The 22,242-nt window shown below is 62.4% G+C and overlaps 1 protein-coding gene across 1 annotated transcript; it reads right to left on the reverse strand.

The window, feature by feature from the left end:
- Positions 1-268: 268 nt before the first annotated feature.
- Positions 269-20,916, reverse strand: NPHS1 (NPHS1 adhesion molecule, nephrin). The gene is made up of 19 exons (XM_065420455.1): positions 20,856-20,916; positions 19,929-20,123; positions 19,521-19,643; positions 19,290-19,421; positions 18,791-18,872; positions 18,090-18,193; positions 15,689-15,810; positions 14,766-14,937; positions 13,690-13,847; positions 13,201-13,342; positions 12,625-12,749; positions 12,108-12,276; positions 11,621-11,750; positions 11,242-11,414; positions 5,508-5,648; positions 5,018-5,158; positions 1,817-1,938; positions 861-1,032; positions 269-429 (listed from the first exon to the last, which is right to left on the reverse strand). Exons 1-19 carry the CDS (start codon positions 20,914-20,916, stop codon positions 269-271), a joined length of 2,625 nt encoding a protein of 874 aa, XP_065276527.1.
- Positions 20,917-22,242: the final 1,326 nt, after the last annotated feature.

A 22,242-nucleotide genomic window follows, 5' to 3' on the forward strand; every position in this document is an offset into this window, starting at 1 on the left:
GGAGCGATGCCCAGCTGTGCCCTGGTGCTGCCAGTGAGATGGAGCTGGAAAAGGACGAAGTCGGGCAGGGGCAGTGCAGGGTTGGCCTGGGTCTCTGACTTTGCTTCTCTATGCCAAGCTCAGGGCTTCCCAATGCCTGTGTGCCGGGGACTAATCAACCCTGCCCAGCTTGACCAAGGCCCCAGGGAGTCTCTGCCCATACTGGCGGGTTGCACTGGTCTGTGGGGTTTCATGTCCCCTCCCCTCTTCACACATGCTGGGCCCCCTCCTACCTGGGGTTGTCAGGGTGCAGGGCCACTCCGTTCTTGGCCCAACTGAACTGCACGCTGGGGACCCCCTGGGCACGGCACAGCAGGGTGGCGGGCGAGCTCCCGTCCCCGGGCATGGCCACCTTCCCCAGCCCCATGCCCTTCTCGATCTCTGGCTTGACTGCAGGGAGAGAGAGAGTGAAGGGCAGTCTGGGAATCGGGGGGGGGAGGAGGGAAGAGTTGGGAGGGCCTTGGAGGGGCAGGGAAGTCCCTGGAGAGGGGGATGTTCTGGGGGGGGGGCAGGCCTCAAGGGGTTCCCCAGGGGAGGGGGTTTGGAGGAGGGAGGGAAGAGATCAGAGGGGATGGGCAAAGGTCACATCAGGGAGTGCTGGGTTCTCATATGTTCTCGGGGAGGGTCCCTGGAGAGGGGGGCACAAGAGGGGCTGGGGGGTCCCCGGGATGGAGAAGCAGTGCATGGGGTGGATCCTCAGGCTGGGGGAGGGGCAGAGGGTGGGGAGATCTCTGAGGTGGGGGACCAGTGAGTCGGAGGCCCTGGGGGATGGGGGTTTCTGGGGGGTCCCCGGGGTGGGGGAGTCTGCATAGAGCACCCACAGCGCACGATGAGGCGGGCGCTGCCCCGGGCTGGGGGGGGCAGCCCGTTGTCCACGCGGCACTCATAGAGCCCGGCCTGTGCCTGCCGGGCCCCCCGGATCCGCAGCCGCCCCACAGCCCCCGAGGCCTCCGGCTCCAGCTCCAGCTCTTCCAGGCTGCGCTCCTCTGCCCCCTGCGGGAAGGTCAGGGTCAGCGGGCAAAGGCGGGGGGGGGGACAAACCAGGAAGGGCAAAGGTCAGAGGGGTCAAAGGTTACCACAGAGATGACAAAGGTCAAAGAGGGGCAAAGGTCACCCTGATATTTGCATGGCTCAAAGGCCACATTGGGGAGGTCAGCAGTTGGATGGGCAACAGCAAATGTTAAAGGTTAGAGAAAAATGAAAGGTCAGCAGAGGGTCGAAAGTCACAGGTCAGGGAGGGGAAGGTGCAAAGGTCATGGGGGCAAAGGGTAGATCCGGGTAAATGAGGGTCAAAGGTGACAAAAGAAATAAAAAAGGCCGGTGAGGAACAAGGGTCACATAAGACACATCAAGGGTCAGAGTTCTGTGCAGAGGTCAAATAGGAGAGGGCAAAGGTCAGAGTGGAGACTAAAGTTTTGCCACCGGGGCAAAGGTCACCCACATAACTGCATGGGTCAAAAGCCACCTTGGGGAGGTCAACGGCTAGATGGTGACAGCAAACCTTAAAGTTTGGAGAGAGGGGTTAGAGGGCACAGGTCAGAGACGGGAAAGTGCAAAGGTCACAAATCAGAGGGCAAAGGGCAGACTTGTGTACATGAGAGTCAAATGTACATCATAAGCTAAATCAAAAGGTCAGAGGGGGCAAAGGTCACATAAGAGATGTCAAGGGTCAGAGGTCAGACAGGAGATGGCAAACATCAGATGGGGCGGCCAGGCGGCAAAGGTCACAGGTGGCTTGTGCCCCTTTGAGAGACGCGGCCAGAGACGCCCCCCTTACCAACCACGTCCACTGGAACATGCCCGCAGGGATGGGGTTGGCATTGGCTACGCATACAAGCTCAGCCGTGGCGCCCAGGTCCACATAGACGGGGTCCCCCAGGCTGCGGATGGAGGGGGCATCTAGGGGGCAGAGAGAGGGCCAGATCAGATGATAAACTTTCACATAAAAAAGAATCTAACACATCAGAAAAGGGCAGACAAATAAACAGTGACAAGTTTTTAAAGTGCTTGTACACAAATGCTAGAAGTCTAAATAATAAGATGGGTGAACTAGAGTGCCTCGTGATAAAGGAGGATATTGATGTAATAGGCATCACAGAAACCTGGTGGACTGAGAGCAATCAATGGGACACAATCATTCCGGGGTACAAAATATATCGGAAGGACAGAACAGGTCGTGCAGTGGGGGGAGTGGCACTATATGTGAAAGAAAATGTAGAATCAAATGAAGTAAAAATCTTAAGTGAATCCACATGTTCCATAGAATCTCTATGGATAGAAATTTCATGCTCTAATAAGAATATAACAGGGATCTATTATAGACCACCTGACCAGGACAGTGATAGTGATGATGAAATGCTAAGGGAAATTAGAGAGGTTATCAAAATTAAGAACCCAATAATAGTGGGGGATTTCAATTATCCCCATATTGAGTGGGAACATTTCACTTCAGGACAAAATGCAGAGATAAAATTTCTCGATACTTTAAATGACTGCTTCATGGAGCAGCTGGTACGGGAATCCACAAGGGGAGAGGCAACTCTAGATTTAGTCCTGAGTGGAGTGCAGGAGCTGGTCCAAGAGGTAACTATAACAGGACCGCTTGGAAATAGTGACCATAATACAATAGCATTCAACATCCCTGTGGTGGGAAGAACATCTCAATAGCCCAACACTGTGGCATTTAATTTCAAAAGGGGGAACTATACAAAAATGAGGGGGTTAGTTAAACAGAAGTTAAAAAGTACAGTGACTAAAGTGAAATCCCTGCATGGGCGCTTTTTAAAGACACCATAATAGAGGCCCAACTTCAATGTATACCCCAAATTAAGAAACACAGTAAAAGATAAAAAGACTTCCTTTAAAAAGTGGAAGTCAAATCCTAGTGAGACAAATAGAAAGGAGCATAAACGCTGACAAATTAAGTGCAAGAATGTAATAAGAAAAGCCAAAGAGGAGTTTGAAGAACGGCTAGCCAAAAACTCCAAAGGTAATAACAAAATGTTTTTTAAGTATATCAGAAGTAGGAAGCCTGCTAAACAACCAGTGGGGCCCCTTGATGATCGAGATACAAAAGGAGCACTTAAAGACAATAAAGTCATTGCGGAGAAACTAAATGGATTCTTTGCTTCAGTCTTCACGGCTGAGGATGTTAGGGAGATTCCCAAACCTGAGCCGGCTTTTGTAGGTGACAAATCTGAGGAACTGTCACAGATTGAAGTATCACTAGAGGAGGTTTTGGAATTAATTGATAAACTCAACAGTAACAAGTCACCGGGACCAGATGGCATTCACCCAAGAGTTCTGAAAGAACTCAAATTTGAAGTTGCGGAACTATTAACTAAGGTTTGTAACCTGTCCTTTAAATCGGCTTCTGTACCCAATGACTGGAAGTTAGCTAATGTAACGCCAATATTTAAAAAGGGCTCTAGAGGTGATCCCGGCAATTAGAGACCGGTAAGTCTAACGTCGGTGCCGGGCAAATTAGTCGAAACAATAGTTAAGAATAAAATTGTCAGACACATAGAAAAACATAAAGTGTTGAGCAATAGTCAACATGGTTTCTGTAAAGGGAAATCGTGTCTTACTAATCTATTAGAGTTCTGTGAAGGGGTCAACAAACATGTAGACAAGGGGGATCCAGTGGACATAGTGTACTTAGATTTCCAGAAAGCCTTTGACAAGGTCCCTCACCAAAGGCTCTTAAGTAAAGTAAGTTGTCATGGGATAAAAGGGAAGGTCCTTTCATGGATTGAGAACTGGTTAAAAGACCGGGAACAAAGGGTAGGAATTAATGGTAAATTCTCAGAATGGAGAGGGGTAACTTATGGTGTTCCCCAAGGGTCAGTCCTCGGACCAATCCTATTCAACTTATTTATAAATGATCTGGAGAAAGGGGTAAACAGTGAGGTGGCAAAGTTTGCAGATGATACTAAACTGCTCAAGATAGTTAAGACCAAAGCAGACTGTGATGAACTTCAAAAAGATCTCACAAAACTAAGTGATTGGGCAACAAAATGGCAAATGAAATTTAATGTGGATAAATGTAAAGTAATGCACATTGGAAAAAATAACCCCAACTATACATACAATATGATGGGGGCTAATTTAGCTACAACAAGTCAGGAAAAAGATCTTGGAGTCATCGTGGATAGTTCTCTGAAGATGTCCGCGCAGTGTGCAGAGGCGGTCAAAAAAGCAAACAGGATGTTAGGGATCATTAAAAAGGGGATAGAGAATAAGACTGAGAATATATTATTGCCCTTATATAAATGGATGGTACGCCCACATCTCGAATACTGCGTACAGATGTGGTCTCCTCATCTAAAAAAAGATATACTGGCACTAGAAAAGGTTCAGAAAAGGGCAACTAAAATGATTAGGGGTTTGGAACGGGTCCCATATGAGGAGAGATTAAAGAGGCTAGGACTCTTCAGCTTGGAAAAGAGGAGACTAAGGAGGGATATGATAGAGGTATATAAAATCATGAGTGATGTGGAGAAAGTGGATAAGGAAAAGTTATTTACTTATTCCCATAATACAAGAACTAGGGGTCACCAAATGAAATTAATAGGCAGCAGGTTTAAAACAAATACAAGGAAGTTCTTCTTCACGCAGCACACAGTCAACTTGTGGAACTCCTTGCCTGAGGAGGTTGTGAAGGCTAGGACTATAACAGTGTTTAAAAGAGAACTGGATAAATTCATGGTGGTTAAGTCCATTAATGGCTATTAGCCAGGATGGGTGAGGAATGGTGTCCCTAGCCTCTGTTTGTCAGAGGATGGAGATGGATGGCAGGAGAGAGATCACTTGATCATTGCCTGTTGGTCCACTCCCTCTGGGACACCTGGCATTGGCCACTGTCGGTAGACAGGATTCCGGGCTAGATGGACCTTTGGTCTGACCCGGTACAGCCGTTCTTATGTTCTTATGGGGGCACTGAGGTCAGGGGGCAGCGGGGTGGGGGGGTGGAACTCACAGTGCACATCCAGGTGGAGGTGGGTCTCGTTCTGCCCCTCGGGGTTCTGGCACCGTGCCCGGTACTGACCCATGTCGGCTCGACTCAGGTTCCAGATGGCCAGGCTGCCCCCTGCTCGCAGGTGGTGCCGGGGGGACCCCTCTGTGAGAGAGACAGAGAGAGGAGTCATGCGGGAACACTATGCCCAGCTTGGGCAGGGATAGCGCCCCCCTGAGCCCCCCCCACACCTGGCCTCAGTGCCTCCCCTGCACCACACACCTGGTCTCAGCGCCCCCCCCCCACTTGGTCTCAGCGCCCCCCCACCACACACCTGGTCTCAGGGCCCCACACACACACACCTGGTCTCAGTGCCCCCCCCCCCCACACCTGGCCTCAGCGCCCCCCCCCCCACCACACACCTGGTTTCAGCATCCCCCCCCCCCACACTTGGTCTCAGCCCCCCCCCCCACACACACACACACTTGGTCTCAGCGCCCCCCCCCCCACACACCTGGTCTCAGCACCTTCCCACGGAAGCTCCAGCTGCAGTTCAATTTGGGGGGGTTGGCGGAGACGTGCAGAGGCAGCTCCACGGCTCCGTGTTCCACACCCTGGGCCACGGCCGGCTGCTCCGACGAGAACTCGGGGGGATCTGGGGCCACACAGGGGGCAGCAGCAACTGAGACCCCGCCCCGCTCAGTGCCCCCTGCTGGACCTCCTGCCCCACTCCCTGCAGCACAGTGCCCCCTGCTGACCCCTGCCGCTGCCTGCTCCCTGCAGCCTGGAGCCCCCTGCTTAGCCTCCGGCCCCTCCCTGCATCACAGCTCCCCACTGCTGAGCCCCCCCGCCTGCTCCCTGCAGCACAGCACCCCCCGTTGAGTCCCCCTCCCTGCACACAGTGCCCCTGGCCGAGTCCCCACCACCACTCCCCGCAGCACAGCGCCCCCTGCTGAGCCCCCCTCCCCTGCAACACGGCACCCCCCTGAGCCCCCACCTGCTCCCTGCACACAGCGCCCCCCTGCTGAGCCCCCGCCCTGCTCCCCGCAGCCCAGCGCCCCCTGCTGAGCCCCCGCCCTGCTCCCAGCAGCACAACGCCCCCTGCTGAGCCCCCACCCCCTCCCTGCAGCACAGCACCCCCTGCTGAGCCCCCGCCCTGCTCCCCGCAGCACAGCGCCCCCTGCTGAGCCCCCGCCCTGCTCCCTGCAGCACAGCGCCCCCTGCTGAGCCCCCACCCTGCTCCCTGCAGCACAGCGCCCCCCTGCTGAGCCCCCACCCCCTCCCTTGCAGCACAGCGCCCCCTGCTGAGCCCCCGCCCTGCTCCCTGCAGCACAGCGCCCCCCTGCTGAGCCCCCGCCCTGCTCCCTGCAGCACAACGCCCCCTGCTGAGCCCCCGCCCTGCTCCCCGCAGCACAGCGCCCCCTGCTGAGCCCCCGCCTGCTCCCTGCAGCACAGCGCCCCCTGCTGAGCCCCCACCCCCTCCCTGCAGCCTAGCACCCCCTGCTGAGCCCCCGCCCTGCTCCCCACAGCACGGCCCCCCCTGCTAAGCCCCCGCCCTGCTCCCTGCAGCACAGCGCCCCCTGCTGAGCCCCCACCCCCTCCCTGCAGCCCAGTGCCCCCTGCTGAGCCCCCGCCCTGCTCCCTGCAGCACAGCGCCCCCTGCTGAGCCCCCCTCCCTGCAGCACAGCGCCCCCTGCTGAGCCCCCGCCCTGCTCCCTGCAGCACAGCGCCCCCTGCTGAGCCCCCCTCCCTGCAGCACAGCGCCCCCAGCTGAGCCCCCGCCCTGCTCCCCGCAGCACAGCGCCCCCTGCCGAGCCCCCGCCCTGCTCCCCGCAGCACAGCGCTCCCTGCTGAGCCCCCGCCCTGCTCCCTGCAGCACAGCGCCCCCTGCTGAGCCCCCGCCCTGCTCCCTGCAGCACAGCGCCCCCTGCTGAGCCCCCCTCCCTGCAGCACAGCGCCCCCAGCTGAGCCCCCGCCCTGCTCCCCGCAGCACAGCGCCCCCTGCCGAGCCCCCGCCCTGCTCCCCGCAGCACAGCGCCCCCTGCTGAGCCCCCGCCCTGCTCCCCAAAGCACAGCGCCCCCTGCTGAGCCCCCCACCCCCCTCCCTGCAGCACAGCGCCCCCTGCTGAGCCCCCGCCCTGCTCCCCGCAGCACAGCGCCCCCTGCTGAGCCCCCATCCCTGCAGCACGGCACCCCCTGCTGAGCCCCCGCCCTGCTCCCCGCAGCACAGCGCCCCCTGCTGAGCCCCCGCCCTGCTCCCCAAAGCACAGCGCCCCCTGCTGAGCCCCCACCCCCTCCCTGCAGCACAGCGCCCCCTGCTGAGCCCCCGCCCTGCTCCCCGCAGCACAGCGCCCCCTGCTGAGCCCCCGCCCTGCTCCCCGCAGCACAGCGCCCCCTGCTGAGCCCCCACCCCCTCCCTGCAGCACAGCGCCCCCTGCTCAGCCCCCGCCCTGCTCCCTGCAGCACAGCGCTCCCTGCTGAGCCCCCGCCCTGCAGCACAGCGCCCCCTGCTGAGCCCCCCTCCCTGCAGCACGGCGCCCCCTGCTGAGCCCCCGCCCTGCTCCCCGCAGCACAGCGCTCCCTGCTGAGCCCCCACCCTGCTCCCTGCAGCACAGCGCCCCCTGCTGAGCCCCCATCCCTGCAGCACGGCACCCCGTGCTGAGCCCCCGCCCTGCTCCCCGCAGCACAGCGCCCCCTGCTGAGCCCCCGCCCTGCTCCCCGCAGCACAGCGCCCCCTGCTGAGCCCCCGCCCTTCTCCCCACAGCACAGCGCCCCCTGCTGAGCCCCCACCCCCTCCCTGCAGCACAGTGCCCCCTGCTGAGCCCCCGCCCTGCTCCCCGCAGCACAGCGCTCCCTGCTGAGCCCCCACCCCCTCCCTGCAGCACAGCGCCCCCTGCTGAGCCCCCGCCCTGCTCCCTGCAGCACAGCGCCCCCTGCTGAGCCCCCCTCCCTGCAACACAGCGCCCCCTGCTGAGCCCCCGCCCTGCTCCCTGCAGCACAGCGCCCCCTGCTGAGCCCCCCTCCCTGCAGCACAGCGCCCCCTGCTGAGCCCCCGCCCTGCTCCCCACAGCACAGCGCTCCCTGCTGAGCCCCCACCCCCTCCCTGCAGCCTAGCTCCCCCTGCTGAGCCCCCGCCCTGCTCCCCGCAGCACAGCGCCCCCTGCTGAGCCCCCGCCCTGCTCCCCGCAGCACAGCGCCCCCTGCTGAGCCCCCGCCCTGCTCCCTGCAGCACAGCGCACCCTGCTGAGCCCCCCTCCCTGCAACACAGCGCCCCCTGCTGAGCCCCCGCCCTGCTCCCTGCAGCACAGCGCCCCCTGCTGAGCCCCTGCCCTGCAGCACGGCGCCCCCCTGAGCTCCCGCCTGCTCCCTGCAGCCCAGCGCCCCCTGCTGAGCCCCCGCCCTGCTCCCTGCAGCATAGCGCCCCCTGCTGAGCCCCCCTCCCTGCAGCACAGCGCCCCCTGCTGAGCCCCCCTCCCTGCAGCACAGCGCCCCCTGCTGAGCCCCAGCCCTGCTCCCCACAGCACAGCGCTCCCTGCTGAGCCCCCACCCCCTCCCTGCAGCCTAGCTCCCCCTGCTGAGCCCCCGCCCTGCTCCCCGCAGCACAGCGCCCCCTGCTGAGCCCCTGCCCTGCTCCCTGCAGCACAGCGCACCCTGCTGAGCCCCCGCCCTGCTCCCCGCAGCACAGCGCCCCCTGCTGAGCCCCTGTCCTGCAGCATGGCGCCCCCCTGAGCCCCCGCCTGCTCCCTGCAGCACAGCGCCCCCTGCTGAGCCCCCGCCCCCTCCCTGCAGCACAGCACCCCCTGCTGAGCCCCCGCCCTGCTCCCCGCAGCACAGCGCCCCCTGCTGAGCCCCCGCGATGCAGCATGGCGCCCCCTGCTGAGCCCCCGCCCTTCTCCCTGCAGCACAGCGCCCCCTGCTGAGCCCCCACCCCCTCCCTGCAGCACAGCGCCCCCTGCTGAGCCCCCACCCTGCTCCCTGCAGCACAGCGCCCCCTGCTGAGCCCCCCTCCCTGCAGCACGGCACCCCCTGCTGAGCCCCCGCCCTGCTCCCCGCAGCACAGCGCCCCCTGCTGAGCCCCCCTCCCTGCAGCACGGCGCCCCCTGCTGAGCCCCCGCCCTGCTCCCCGCAGCACAGCGCCCCCTGCTGAGCCCCCGCCCTGCTCCCCAAAGCACAGCGCCCCCTGCTGAGCCCCCACCCCCTCCCTGCAGCACAGCGCCCCCTGCTGAGCCCCCGCCCTGCTCCCCGCAGCACAGCGCTCCCTGCTGAGCCCCCACCCCCTCCCTGCAGCACAGCGCCCCCTGCTCAGCCCCCGCCCTGCTCCCTGCAGCACAGCGCCCCCTGCTGAGCCCCCATCCCTGCAGCACGGCACCCCCTGCTGAGCCCCCGCCCTGCTCCCCGCAGCACAGCGCCCCCTGCTGAGCCCCCGCCCTGCTCCCTGCAGCACAGCGCCCCCTGCTGAGCCCCCACCCCCTCCCTGCAGCACAGCACCCCCTGCTCAGCCCCCGCCCTGCTCCCTGCAGCACAGCGCCCCCTGCTGAGCCCCCATCCCTGCAGCACGGCACCCCCTGCTGAGCCCCCGCCCTGCTCCCCGCAGCACAGCGCCCCCTGCTGAGCCCCCGCCCTTCTCCCCACAGCACAGCGCCCCCTGCTGAGCCCCCACCCCCTCCCTGCAGCACAGCGCCCGCTGCTGAGCCCCCGCCCTGCTCCCTGCAGCACAGCGCTCTCTGCTGAGCCCCCCCCCCTCCCTGCAGCACAGCGCCCCCTGCTGAGCCCCCGCCCTGCTCCCTGCAGCACAGCGCCCCCTGCTGAGCCCCCACCCTGCTCCCTGCAACACAGCGCCCCCTGCTGAGCCCCCGCCCTGCTCCCTGCAGCACAGCGCCCCCTGCTGAGCCCCCCTCCCTGCAGCACAGCGCCCCCTGCTGAGCCCCCGCCCTGCTCCCCACAGCACAGCGCTCCCTGCTGAGCCCCCACCCCCTCCCTGCAGCCTAGCTCCCCCTGCTGAGCCCCCGCCCTGCTCCCCGCAGCACAGCGCCCCCTGCTGAGCCCCTGCCCTGCTCCCTGCAGCACAGTGCCCCCTGCTGAGCCCCCGCCCTGCTCCCCGCAGCACAGCGCCCCCTGCTGAGCCCCCGCCCTGCTCCCCGCAGCACAGCGCCCCCTGCTGAGCCCCCGCCCTGCTCCCTGCAGCACAGCGCCCCCTGCTGAGCCCCCCTCCCTGCAACACAGCGCCCCCTGCTGAGCCCCCGCCCTGCTCCCTGCAGCACAGTGCCCCCTGCTGAGCCCCCGTCCTGCTCCCCGCAGCACAGCGCCCCCTGCTGAGCCCCTGCCCTGCAGCACGGCGCCCCCCTGAGCTCCTGCCTGCTCCCTGCAGCCCAGCGCCCCCTGCTGAGCCCCCGCCCTGCTCCCTGCAGCACAGCGCCCCCTGCTGAGCCCCCCTCCCTGCAGCACAGCGCCCCCTGCTGAGCCCCCGCCCTGCTCCCTGCAGCACAGCGCCCCCTGCTGAGCCCCAGCCCTGCTCCCCACAGCACAGCGCTCCCTGCTGAGCCCCCACCCCCTCCCTGCAGCCTAGCTCCCCCTGCTGAGCCCCCGCCCTGCTCCCCGCAGCACAGCGCCCCCTGCTGAGCCCCTGCCCTGCTCCTTGCAGCACAGCGCCCCCTGCTGAGCCCCCGCCCTGCTCCCCGCAGCACAGCGCCCCCTGCTGAGCCCCTGTCCTGCAGCATGGCGCCCCCCTGAGCCCCCGCCTGCTCCCTGCAGCACAGCGCCCCCTGCTGAGCCCCCGCCCCCTCCCTGCAGCACAGCACCCCCTGCTGAGCCCCCGCCCTGCTCCCCGCAGCACAGCGCCCCCTGCTGAGCCCCCGCCCTGCAGCATGGCGCCCCCTGCTGAGCCCCCGCCCTTCTCCCTGCAGCACAGCGCCCCGTGCTGAGCCCCCACCCCCTCCCTGCAGCACAGCGCCCCCTGCTGAGCCCCCACCCCCTCCCTGCAGCACAGCGCCCCCTGCTGAGCCCCCACCCCCTCCCTGCAGCACAGCGCCCCCTGCTGAGCCCCCGCCCTGCTCCCTGCAGCACAGCGCCCCCTGCTGAGCCCCCACCCCCTCCCTGCAGCACAGCGCCCCCTGCTGAGACCCCCTCCCTGCAGCACGGCACCCCCCTGAGCCTCAACCCCCTCCCTGCAGCACGGCGCCCCCTGCTGAGCCCCCCTCCCTCTCCCCGCAGCACGTTGCTCCCTATCCCCAGGCAGGGGAAGCTCTCACACAGGATGTTGAGCTTGTAGAAGGTGTTGACTGCCTCAGCCAGGATGGAGCTGTAGGCCTGGCACGTCACCCGCTGCCCATTGTCAGAGGATGACACTACCAGGGTCACCTTCCCCGAGGTGGAGAGACCCCCGAACTCTGCCGGCTTCTGGCCCAGATCCACACCCTTCAGCCTGAAAGAGCAGCACAAGATGGGACAGCAGGTGGCTGCGGGTCAGGAGTGAGGGGCACCGGCAGAGCCAGGTTGGGGGAGCCCAGGGCTGGGACAGCAGGGGGCTGTGGGTCAGGACTGAGGGGTACTGGCAAAGCCAGGTGGGGGGAGCCCAGGGCTGAGACAGCAGGGGGCTGCAGGTCAGGAGTGAGGGGCACCCTCTCTTACTTCTCTGCGTCCTTGAACCAGGCCAGGGTGGCGAAGGGGTTGCTGCTGCCGGTGACGCAGGTCAGGGTCAGCGTCTGGCCACGTCGCACCTCCTTGGCCATGGTCGTGATCTTCACGTCTATGGGGGGAACTGGGTGTGGGGGGGGGAGCAAAGGGGCAGAACTGAGACTGGTGTAGGGTAGGGTGACCAGACAGCAAGTGTGAAAAATCGGGACGGGGGTGGGGTGTAGTGTAGGGTGACCAGATGTCCTGATTTTATAGGGACAGTCCTGATTTTGGGGTCTTTTTCTTATATAGGCTCCTATTACCCCCCCCCCCCCCCCCGTCCTGATTTTTCACACTTGCTGTCTGGTCACCCTAGGTGCGTTGCTGTCACCACCCAATGGGGGTGCTGTGCCCTTAAGGGGTGGGTTTACTTGACTCCACCTTGTGTACAGACCGCCCCTCTCCCCCCCCCCCCCCCCCCCCCCGAGGGCCGAGGACGCACACTGGATGCGGAGGCGGGTCTGGGCCGTGAGCGCCGGGCTCTTGCCATCGTTGGAGGCGTTGCAGCGGTAGATGGCCAGGTTGTCGCTGGGGCTAGTGGTCAGGATCAGCTCTTTGGAGACGATCTTGCCGGAGGCCACCTGGGTCCCCTCCTTGAGGGACTTGGTGTCCTGTCGGGAGAGAGCCCAGAGCCCAGTGAGCAACCCAGAGATGCAGCCACCTCTGGGGCAGGGCAGCTGGGAAACAGCCACATATAACGCCCCATGGGTAGGGCTCTGGGCTAGGGTGGGTTTCATTCCAAAGGGAGACTGCCCCCCACTGAGCCCCCCACCCCACTGCCCGCAGCACGGTGCTACAGCTGAGCTCCCCGCCGCACTCCTCGCAGCACAGCCCCCCCCCGTTGAGCTCCCCGCCCCACTCTCCGCAGCACAGCCTCCCCTGCTGAGCCCCCCACCCCGCTCCTCGCAGCACAGCGCCCCCTGCTGAGCTCCCCATGGCCTGGTGCCCCCCCCCATGACCTTGATCCAGACGAGGCGGGGGGCCGGGTTTCCCCCACTGGCAAAGCAGGTCAGCCTGACCTTAGTGCCAGCCCGGAATCGGCTGTCAGGGGGTGGGGCCTCAATCCAAACCTTCTGGGGTGGGTCTAGGGGGATGGGGAACAAAAAGAGGGTTAATGTCAATCAACTCCTGTATTGCCATGACAACCTGTGTCAGCACCCCCCCTCCCCAACAGCATCACAGGGGGTGCAGACCCCCCTTCCCCAGGGCCCCTCTCCACCCGTAGGTCTGGCCATGCGCCCCAGGCTGGGGTGATATGGGATGGGGCTGCTGGTGGGTGGGGCTTCCACATAGGTGGGGACTTGAGGAGGTCTTAAGTCTCCACAGGAGGTGTTTCCCCACCTCCGGTCCTCCACTTCTTCTGCCCCCAGCCCCCTCTGCTCTCACTCCAGCCCCACCCCACTATCCCTCCTCCCCCACTTCCCCCTCATCACTCCCTGCCCTCTCCCCTTCCTCCAGCCCTCCTCCCCCCCCCCCCCGCAGCCTGCCCAGCCCCACCACCCATTGGCACCCCCCTGCCCTGGGTGGGGGCTCACACTTCACGCTGAGGGGCAGGCTGGTGCTGCGGGTGAAGAGCACAACCTCGTTGAAGGCCTCGCAGGTGAGGGGCAGCCCATTCTCTTCGCGCCGGGCCATGTGTGTCAGGTTGGAGACGGTCACTGTCCCGCCGTGCGCTGCCTGCGGGAGAGAACCCGGCACCCAGCCCCTGCTCCTGGGGCCTGGCGGGCTTGGGGGCAGGGAATGGGGCCCAGGGCCTGTTCCCTCCAGGGGGCGCTGGCCCTGATCTGTCCCAGGGTGCCGCTTAGAGGGCAGGGAATGGGATATTCACTATTGTTATGCAGAGAGGGAAACTGAAGTACCCATAATGGGAGGAGCTCATTGAAATTCACAAAAGATTCAGGGAGAGAACCCAGGAGTCCTGGCTCCCAGCCCCTCCCAGTTTCCCCTGGCTCAATGTCTCCCCCTGTGGTGGCCGTGGGGACAGCAGGCGGGGCAGCTCTGGGGGGCCGTAGCTGGGCACTGACCTCGGTGACGGTGACCTCAGTGGTGGTGAGCTCCCGCCAGCCCAGCCACCAGCGCAGCTGCACCGGGGGGTTGCTGGGGGTGGTGGAGCAGGACAGCGAGATCTGCTTGTTCTCCGGGGTACTGATGGAGCCCAGGATGGAAACCTCTGTGGGGAGAACTGGGGAGGGGGAGAGATCTCAGAACTGCAGACCCAGCCACTGCCAGGGGGGCATGGGGGCGCTGGTTTGGAAGGAGCTCCCTACTCCCGGCTACTCCAACCTGACCCAGCCTAATCCAGCAGGGGGCGCTGTGGGGGGGCAGTCACAGACCACACACAGGGTGACGCTGGCCAGCAGGGGGCACTGGGGGGCGCAGGGTGCTGGGGGGTGGGAGTGGGGCAGTCACAGACAACACACAGGGTGACGCTGGCCAGCAGGGAGCGCTGGGGGGGCACAGGGTGCTGGGGGGGTGGAAGGGGCACTCACAGACCACACACAGAGTGATGCTGGCCAGCAGGGGGCACTGGGAGGCACAGGGTGCTGGGGGGGTGGGGGTGGGGCAGTCACAGACAACACACAGGGTGACGCTGGCCAGCAGGGAGCGCTGGGGGGGCACAGGGTGCTGGGGGTGGTGGAAGGGGCACTCACAGACCACACGCAGGGTGACGCTGGCCAGCAGGGGGCACTGGGAGGCACAGGGTGCTGGGGGGGTGGGGGTGGGGCAGTCACAGACAACACACAGGGTGACGCTGGCCAGCAGAGGGCACTGGGGGGCGCAGGGTGCTGGGGGGGGTGGAAGGGGCACTCACAGACCACACACAGGGTGACGCTGTCCAGCAGGGAGCGCTGGGGGGGCACAGGGTGCTGGGGGGGTGGAAGGGGCACTCACAGACCACACACACAGTGATGCTGGCCAGCAGAGGGCACTGGGGGGAACAGGGCGCTGGTGGGTTAAAGCCGGGAGGCAGTCCAGAGGCGCTGGGGGGCGCAGGGTGCTGGGGGGGTGGGGGTTGGGCACTCACAGACCACACGCAGGGTGACGCTGGCCAGCAGGGAGCACTGGGGGGCGCAGGGTGCTGGGGGGGTGGGGCACTCACAGACCACACGCAGGGTGACGCTGGCCACCAGGGGCAGGGGCGACACCTGGTTCATGGCTTCGCAGTGCAGCTGAGCCCCGTTGTCCTCGGGTTTGATGCTGAGGGTCAGGAGGCTGCGGGAGGCGCCACTGGCATCCTCCGTCTCCCAGCTGGTGGAAACCACGTTCCCGTTCTGCGGGAACACGGGCTAGCATCCCCCACGGCTCTGCCGGTGCCCCTCACTCCTGACCCATAGCCCCCTGCTAGCCCAGCCCTGGGCTCCCCCACACAGCTCTGCCTGTGCCCTTCACTCCTGACCAGCAGCCCCCTGCTAGCCCAGCCCTGGGCTCCCCACCCCCAGCTCTGCCCGTGCCCCTCACTCTCGACCTGCAGCCCCTGCTAGCCCAGCCCTGGGCTCCCCAGCCCCAGCTCTGCCAGTGCCCCTCACTCCCGATCTGCAGCCCCCTGCTAGCCCAGCCCTGGGCTCCCCCACACAGCTCTGCCTGTGCCCTTCACTCCTGACCAGCAGCCCCCTGCTAGCCCAGCCCTGGGCTCCCCACCCCCAGCTCTGCCCGTGCCCCTCACTCTCGACCTGCAGCCCCTGCTAGCCCAGCCCTGGGCTCCCCACCCCCAGCTCTGCCAGTGCCCCTCACTCCCGATCTGCAGCCCCTGCTAGCCCAGCCCTGGGCTCCCCCCCACAGCTCTGCCAGTGTCCCTCACTCCTGACCTGCAGCCCTCTGGTAGCCAAGCCCTGCCCCCACTAGCTCTGCTGGTGCCCCTCACTCACAACCCACAGCCCCTCCTAGCCCAGCCCTGGGCTTTCCCCCACAGCTCTACCAGTGCTCCTCACTCCCGACCTGCAGCCCCTGCTAGCCCAGCCCTGGGCTCCCCCAGGTGCCCCTCACTCCTGACCCGCAGCCCCTGCTGTCCATTCTCCTTGTTACCTTTAGCCATTGCAGCGTGGCCAGTGGGTTCCCGCTCAGTGAGATGCAGATGAGTTTCAGGGTCTCTCCAGCTTTGATTTCGGGGCGTTTGTATCCTTCAATGGTGGGTGGCTGAGGTGGGACTGGGGGGGAAGAGACAAGGATGGGTGGTGGGGGAACCCTGGCGCAGCCTGTGCTCAGGGGCACCCCCTTGTGGCACAACAGTGCCATGTCCTGCCACCGGGGTGGGGAGTCAGTGGGGCCAGCTGGGGGGCTGGGGAGGCAGGCATAGATGGCCCCAGTCAATTGGAGCTGAAATATGCTGCCCCCCACCCCACTCCGGGGGGCAGACAGATCTTGTAGCTGTGGAGGCGGAGGGCAGTATGGGCAGGGAGCTGACTCGGGGCATCGGAACAGAAGGGAGGTGGTGGGGGGGAGACAGAGAAGGGGGTGGACCTGGACAGACAAAGGGATGGGAAGGATGCGTGAAACATGCACGGTCCTCTCCCCACTGCTGGGCCCCCTCCATGGCCTTGGGCCCTCTGCAGCTGCTCGCTCATCAGGGTGCTTGGGGAGGGGAACAGCCCGGGGTGCTGGGTGCGTAATTAGGCTCATTAACGAGCTGCCTAATGACTCTCATGCTGGGAGACAAGCAGACGTGGAATCACCCCCCCCCCAATCAAATAATCTCCCCCACCCCCTTCGCCAACTGGGGGCAGAGCCCTATTCCTCTGGGTTTCCCCAGAGTAGGGTTGGAGCAGGGAGAATTCCCCACCCCCTCCAACCCCACACCAATGTATCCCATGTTCCCCGAGCCAGCTAGAGACAGACCCTCCTAGCATCTCTGGCTCCTTGGTGCGGTATGGGTTAATGGTTAGGGTTTGGCCTTATATACCCATTTCATCTCTAGCACTCATAGGGTTAACGGTTGAGGGGTCGACATATACTCAAAATACAGCTCCTTGGTACTCTCAGCATTACTTATTGAAGGGTTGACTTATATATGTTCAGCTCTTCCCCTTCAGAACCTCAGTCTTCTAAGGGCTGATGGTTAAGAGGGTCGATTTATATAGGGAGTGATGTTAATGGTGGTGGGGTGATGGTCACATCCTCAGCTTTGACTCGCCATTGCTTTAAGGAGTAATGGCGAGTAGGCCTGGTCTACACTACGACTTTAATTCGGATTTAGCTGCTTTAATTCGAATTAACGCTTGACCCGTCCACACAACGAAGCCATTTAATTCGAATTAAAGAGCCCTTTAATTCGATTTCTGTACTCCTCCTCGACGAGAGGAGTAGCGTCAAAATCGGTATTGTTAATCCGAATTAAGGTTAGTGTGGCCGCAATTCGATGTTATTGGCAATTAGATGTTATTGGCTACCCACAATGCAACGCTCTGGAAATCGATGCTACTACGGTAGCTTGGACGCACACCACCGAGTTAATGGTGCCTAGTGTGGCCGAATACATTCGAATTTATAAAATCGGTTTCCTAAATTCGAATTATATAAATTCGGATTAATCCTGTAGTGTAGACATACCCACAAACTGAGGAGGGGTTGACTGAGACACAGGCCCCCAACTCCTCAGGGTTCTAGGGGTTAAGAGGTGAGGGTCCAGTTTATATACACAACAGCTGACCCCTCATTCTCCTGAGAGTTGATCATGGAAAGGCTCAGCTTATAGAGTGAAGGGATTCCACAGCTGGTTCTGAGGGCTCAAATTACATCCATGGGCCAACCTCAGCTCTTCAGAAAATCATTGCTCTAGGGATTACCAATGAGATACCTCCTCAGGGCACCACAGACTAATGGTTGAGGGGTCAACTGAAATACTAGACCCAACTCATCCTCCTCTCCTCCTTCAGTGATGTTCCTTGTCTTCCAATCCCCATTGTTCTAACAGTTAAACATTGAAGGGCCAACATATATACACAGGTCTTTGTAGCCTCATTGTCTGAAGGGTTAAACTTTGAGAGGTCGACTTATATACATGAGCCAACAGGAGTCTCCAGGACCTCCTTGTTTTAAGGGTGAGCCATTGAGGGTTGACTTATATAAATGTCACCTCCTGATCTTTGACTCCTCATTTTCCTAAGGGTTAATGGCTGAGGGGTCGATTTATATACAGTCTCCTTGATGAGTTAATTGTAGTAAACAGAAAGCCTGCAAATAGGAAGAGCCAGAGGCAAACACTACAGCTGGGTGCAGGCTATGGAAGGGGAGACACCCAGGAGAGAAGAGGGTGAGGCTTATATTTTAAGTGGGGAGCCATTGAGGGTCAGCTGATAGGTGGAGTTGATGTATATACAGGAGAATATGGCTGTGGGGATCTTTTTAACCCTTTCATTGGTGTCCCCAGCTGGGAGTGAGTCCCCACAGAGATTGGAGGGATGCCCAGGGCATGGTGGGCGTTACTCACACAAGATGTTCATGGTGAAGCCAGCCACCACAGCGGCCGAGACGGCCTCATTTGTGGCTGCACAGACCAGACGCTTCCCGTTGTCCAAGCTCTGTGGGGTGACCCTGGGGACAGAAGGGGAACGGGCTATACCAACTAACGCAGAGGTGGGCAAACTACGGCCCCCTCCCCTGCTGTCTCCCCTCCCCCGGAGCCTCAGCTTGCCACGCCGCCAGCACTCTGGCTGGTCAGGGGACAAGGAGCAGGGGGGTTGGATGGGTCGGGGGTTCTGAGGGGGGCAGTCAGGGGGCGGAAAGTGGGAGAGGGCGGATAGGGGGCGGGGGCCAGGCTGTTTGGGGAGGCACAGCCTGCCCTACCCGGCCCTCCATACAGTTTCGCAACCCCAATGTGGTCCTCGGGCCAAAAAGTTTGCCCACCCTGAACTAGCGCCTACAAGGGGCTGCAGGTTGGGAGTGAGGGGCACCAGCAGAGCTGGGGGGGAGGGAGAAGCCCAGGGCTGGGCTGGCAGGGGCTGCAGGTCGGGAGTGAGGGGCACTGGCAGAGCTGTAGAGGGCTCAGGTCTCCTAGCGGAGGCTGGGGAGGGAAGGGGGCACTGCGCTGGTGTCTCAAAGGGGCACTGGGGGCACCTGGCTGGCGACCCCCTGGGCTAAGTCAGGGCCCCCCTGCTTCAATGGGAGGGGGCATCCCCTGGACCCTCTCACCTGAGCACAGCGATGGTGCTGGAGAGCTTCTCGCTGGACCCGGAGTGCACCTGGTGTGACACGTCGGGGAGTGGGCTGCCACCTGGGGGCGGGAGGGATCATGAGGGGAGTGGGGTTCCCAGCACTCCCACCCAGGCCAATATATCACAGCATCGCTGAGGGCACCCCCACAGCCGCGCACCCCGGGGAGAGATGCCCAGATACCAGGGGATGGGCTGGGGTCACTGAGAGACACCCCATGGCCATGAGCCCTGGGGGACAGGTGCCCAGTTACCAGGGAGAGGGGCTGGATTAGATAGAGGGGTGTATATGGAAAAAGAAAGACCCTCTCACATTATGGTCCAACATGGTGAGTGCTGGCCTTATATAATAGCTCAGTCCCCCCTCCCTGATCAGACCCATGGGCCCCTCCAGCCCATCCCCCCCCCCCCCCGATCAGACTCATGGGCCTCTCCAGCCCAGTCACCCCCCCCCAATCAGACCCACGGGGGGCACTCACCCTTGCTGAAGGAAATCTCCGCAGCCGGCTTGGCGTCCCCGGCGCTGCAGGTCACCGTGTACTCCACGCCGGCCACCCAGGTCACGGTGCTGTTGGCCTCGTACTCCTTGAAGACAGGTGTCTTGGGGGGCACTGCGGGGGAGGGGAAAGGAGGAATGGCCCTGAAGAGTCACCCCTCCCCCAGCTCCCCAGAGCCTCGGTTACCCTCCCGCCCCCAGCCTGGCAGCTCACCCAGCACACTGAGCAGTGCCGTGTGCGACACGATGCCTGGGCTCTCCTTGGAGCGCCCCGCCTGGCACTCATAGTCCCCGTCGTCTGCCAGCCGGCTGTCCACGATCCGCAGGTGGTGCTCCCCTGCTGGGCAGGACACAGAGGGAATGGTGAATCTATATGGCCCGGATGCCTGGGTTCTGTGCTGGCTCTGCTCCTGGCTCCCAGCCCCGCTCTAGCGACTAGACCTCACTCCCCTCCCAGAGCCGGGGACAGAACCCAGGAGTCCTAGAACTGGGCCAGTCAGGGCTCTCACACACACAGGTGTCCCCAGAGCTGGTTCACAGCCACAATGGCTGAAGTGGGGGTGGGAGGGATAGACGCATTTAGCCCCATCTGGCTGTCTGGAGGCCAGACCAACCCACTCGCCTTTGCTGGGGTCTCCCGTCATACTGTAGCGGGGGAAGCCGGGGATGTTTGTGTCTGGTCCTAGCAGCAACCCATCCTTCACCCACTGGACCACGCCTGAGGGATTGTCCACCACGCACTGCAAGATAGCCACGGCCCCTTCCAGGACTGTGATGTTATCTGGCTCCACTGTGAAAGCCTGCTGGGTGCTGGCCCCTGGGAGAGGAAACACAGGAGGGACTTAATTAACCTCCAATTTTTAAAGATTTCATGTCAAAATTGAGTATTAATTAATTATTCCAGGAAATCACACACCAGAATCCCCCACTCTGGCCCACCTTCTTGCCCAGGCTCAGAAAGATACAATATGCTGAAGCACCATGTGACTTTAAATCCTTTGTTCCATTTTCATCCAACTTGGCCTGTTCTTTAGATCTTCCCGTGAACTCCAAAGTGAGCCAAGATTGAAAGAAATTGGCCCAGATTTTCTCAATTGACTTACATGCAAAATTTCTGATGGGATCATTGGTGGAAATAGAGATGGAAATATCCGTAACTTTAAATCCCCTTATTCCATTTCTCATCCTGCTTGGCTTGTTTAGATGCCAGTGAGAGCTCCAAAACAAGCCAAGTTTGAAGGAAATTGGTACAGGTGTTTTGGCGTGAAAGCTGGGCAAAAAAACCCAACATTGATGACTTTTGGGGCTTGGGATCCTCTGGTTGTAACTCAGAAAAGCTCAGACAGATTTGAATGAAACTTCCCAAAAATGGTGCCCTCTGGAGCGACACCCATCATGGAAAACTTCAGCCTGGCAGGATTTTGTTTGGGAGAGCTGTGAGCAATGGGGAACAGGTGGCTGGGTGGCAGGGGAGAGTCGGTCCGTGTCTGGCTCCTGTCACTACTTGGAGATGATCATCTGCAGAGAACATTGGCGGAAGTTCTCTCACCTCTTGTGAAGGCACCAAGGAGAAGACAGAGGAATGTGGTGACTGGTCCCTTGGACACCATCCCCACCAGTGCTGCTGGGACAGGTTGGGAGGATAAGCTGGGACCACTGTGGATGGTTGTGAATCTGAAATACAACTGGAGATATACTGAAATACAACTGTGTCCCATCTTCCCAGCCTGGCACTAGGGGGTGCTGCCCTTCATCCCCCGCCCATGCCCCATCTCCCCAGCCTAGCGCTAAGGGGTACTACCCTTCCTCCCCCCAGCCATGTTCCTTCTCCCCAGGCTGTCTCTAGGGAGCACTGCCCTTCATCCCCTGGCAAAGCCCCATCTCCCCACCTGGCGCTAGGGGGCGCTGAACTTCACGCCTGGCTGTGCCCCTTCTCCCCAGCTTGGCACTATGGGGCACTGCTCTTCATCCCCCAGGCCGTGCCCCATCTCACCAGCCTGGAACTAGGGGGCACTGCCCTTCATCCCCCTGGCTGTGCCCCGGAGGCGCTACACTTCATCCCCCGGCTGTCCCCGATCTCCCCAGCCTGGCACTAGGGGGCGCTACACTTCATCCCCCGGCTGTCCCCGATCTCCCCAGCCTGGCACTAGGGGGCGCTACACTTCATCCCCCGGCTGTCCCCGATCTCCCCAGCCTGGCACTAGGGGGCACTGCCCTTCATCCCCCAGCTCTCCTCCTTCTCCCCAGCCTGGCTCTAGGGGGCGCTGCCCTTCATCCCCCGGGCCGTGCCCCATCTCCCCTGCCTGGCGCTAGGGGCCGCTGTCCTTCATCCCCCTGGCTGTGCCCCATCTCCCCAGCCTGGCTCTAGGGGGCGCTGCCCTTCATCCCCCGGGCCGTGCCCCATCTCCCCTGCCTGGCGCTAGGGGCCGCTGTCCTTCATCCCCCTGGCTGTGCCCCATCTCCCCTGCCTGGCTCTAGGGGGCACTGCCCTTCATCCCCCCGGCCGTGCCCCATCTCCCCTGCCTGGAGGCCAGTCCTGCTGCCGGAGGGAGATGCTGGGGACGTAACCTGCTTCCTCTCCCCCACCCCGATCAGTGCCATGGCCCGTCCAGCCCCGTAGTCTCCCCTCCCATCAGACCAATAGGCCCGTTCTGCCCCTCATCCCGCCCCCCGGAACAGACCCATGGGCCCGGCCCGCCCCGTATCCTGCACACACACCCCCGATCAGACCCATGGGCCCACCCAGCCCCGTATCCCCCCCATCAGACCTATGGGCCTGTCCCACCCCATATCCCCCCACTCACCCGGTGTCCAGGCCCACACAGTGTCCCCAGCTCTGGGCAAGAGAATCCCCGTGGGGCTACGCCAGCCTGTGTGTGCCCAGCCTCCGGCTGCCTACAGAGTGAGGGGAAGGGATGAGATTCCAGTCCTGGGTG

This window comes from Emys orbicularis, chromosome 20 (genome assembly GCF_028017835.1).
Source record: "Emys orbicularis isolate rEmyOrb1 chromosome 20, rEmyOrb1.hap1, whole genome shotgun sequence".
Taxonomy (NCBI): Eukaryota; Metazoa; Chordata; order Testudines; family Emydidae; genus Emys; species Emys orbicularis.

Coding starts and splice junctions, on each gene's coding strand:
- NPHS1 (XM_065420455.1), bottom strand. CDS start 20,916: ATGGTGTCCAAGGGACCAGTCACCACATTCCTCTGTCTTCTCCTTGGT. Junction 13,343..13,689: donor CTGAGGTCACCGTCACCGAG/GTCAGTGCCCAG, acceptor TCTCTCCCGCAG/GCAGCGCACGGCGGGACAGT. Junction 12,277..12,624: donor CCCGCCTCGTCTGGATCAAG/GTCATGGGGGGG, acceptor CTCTCCCGACAG/GACACCAAGTCCCTCAAGGA.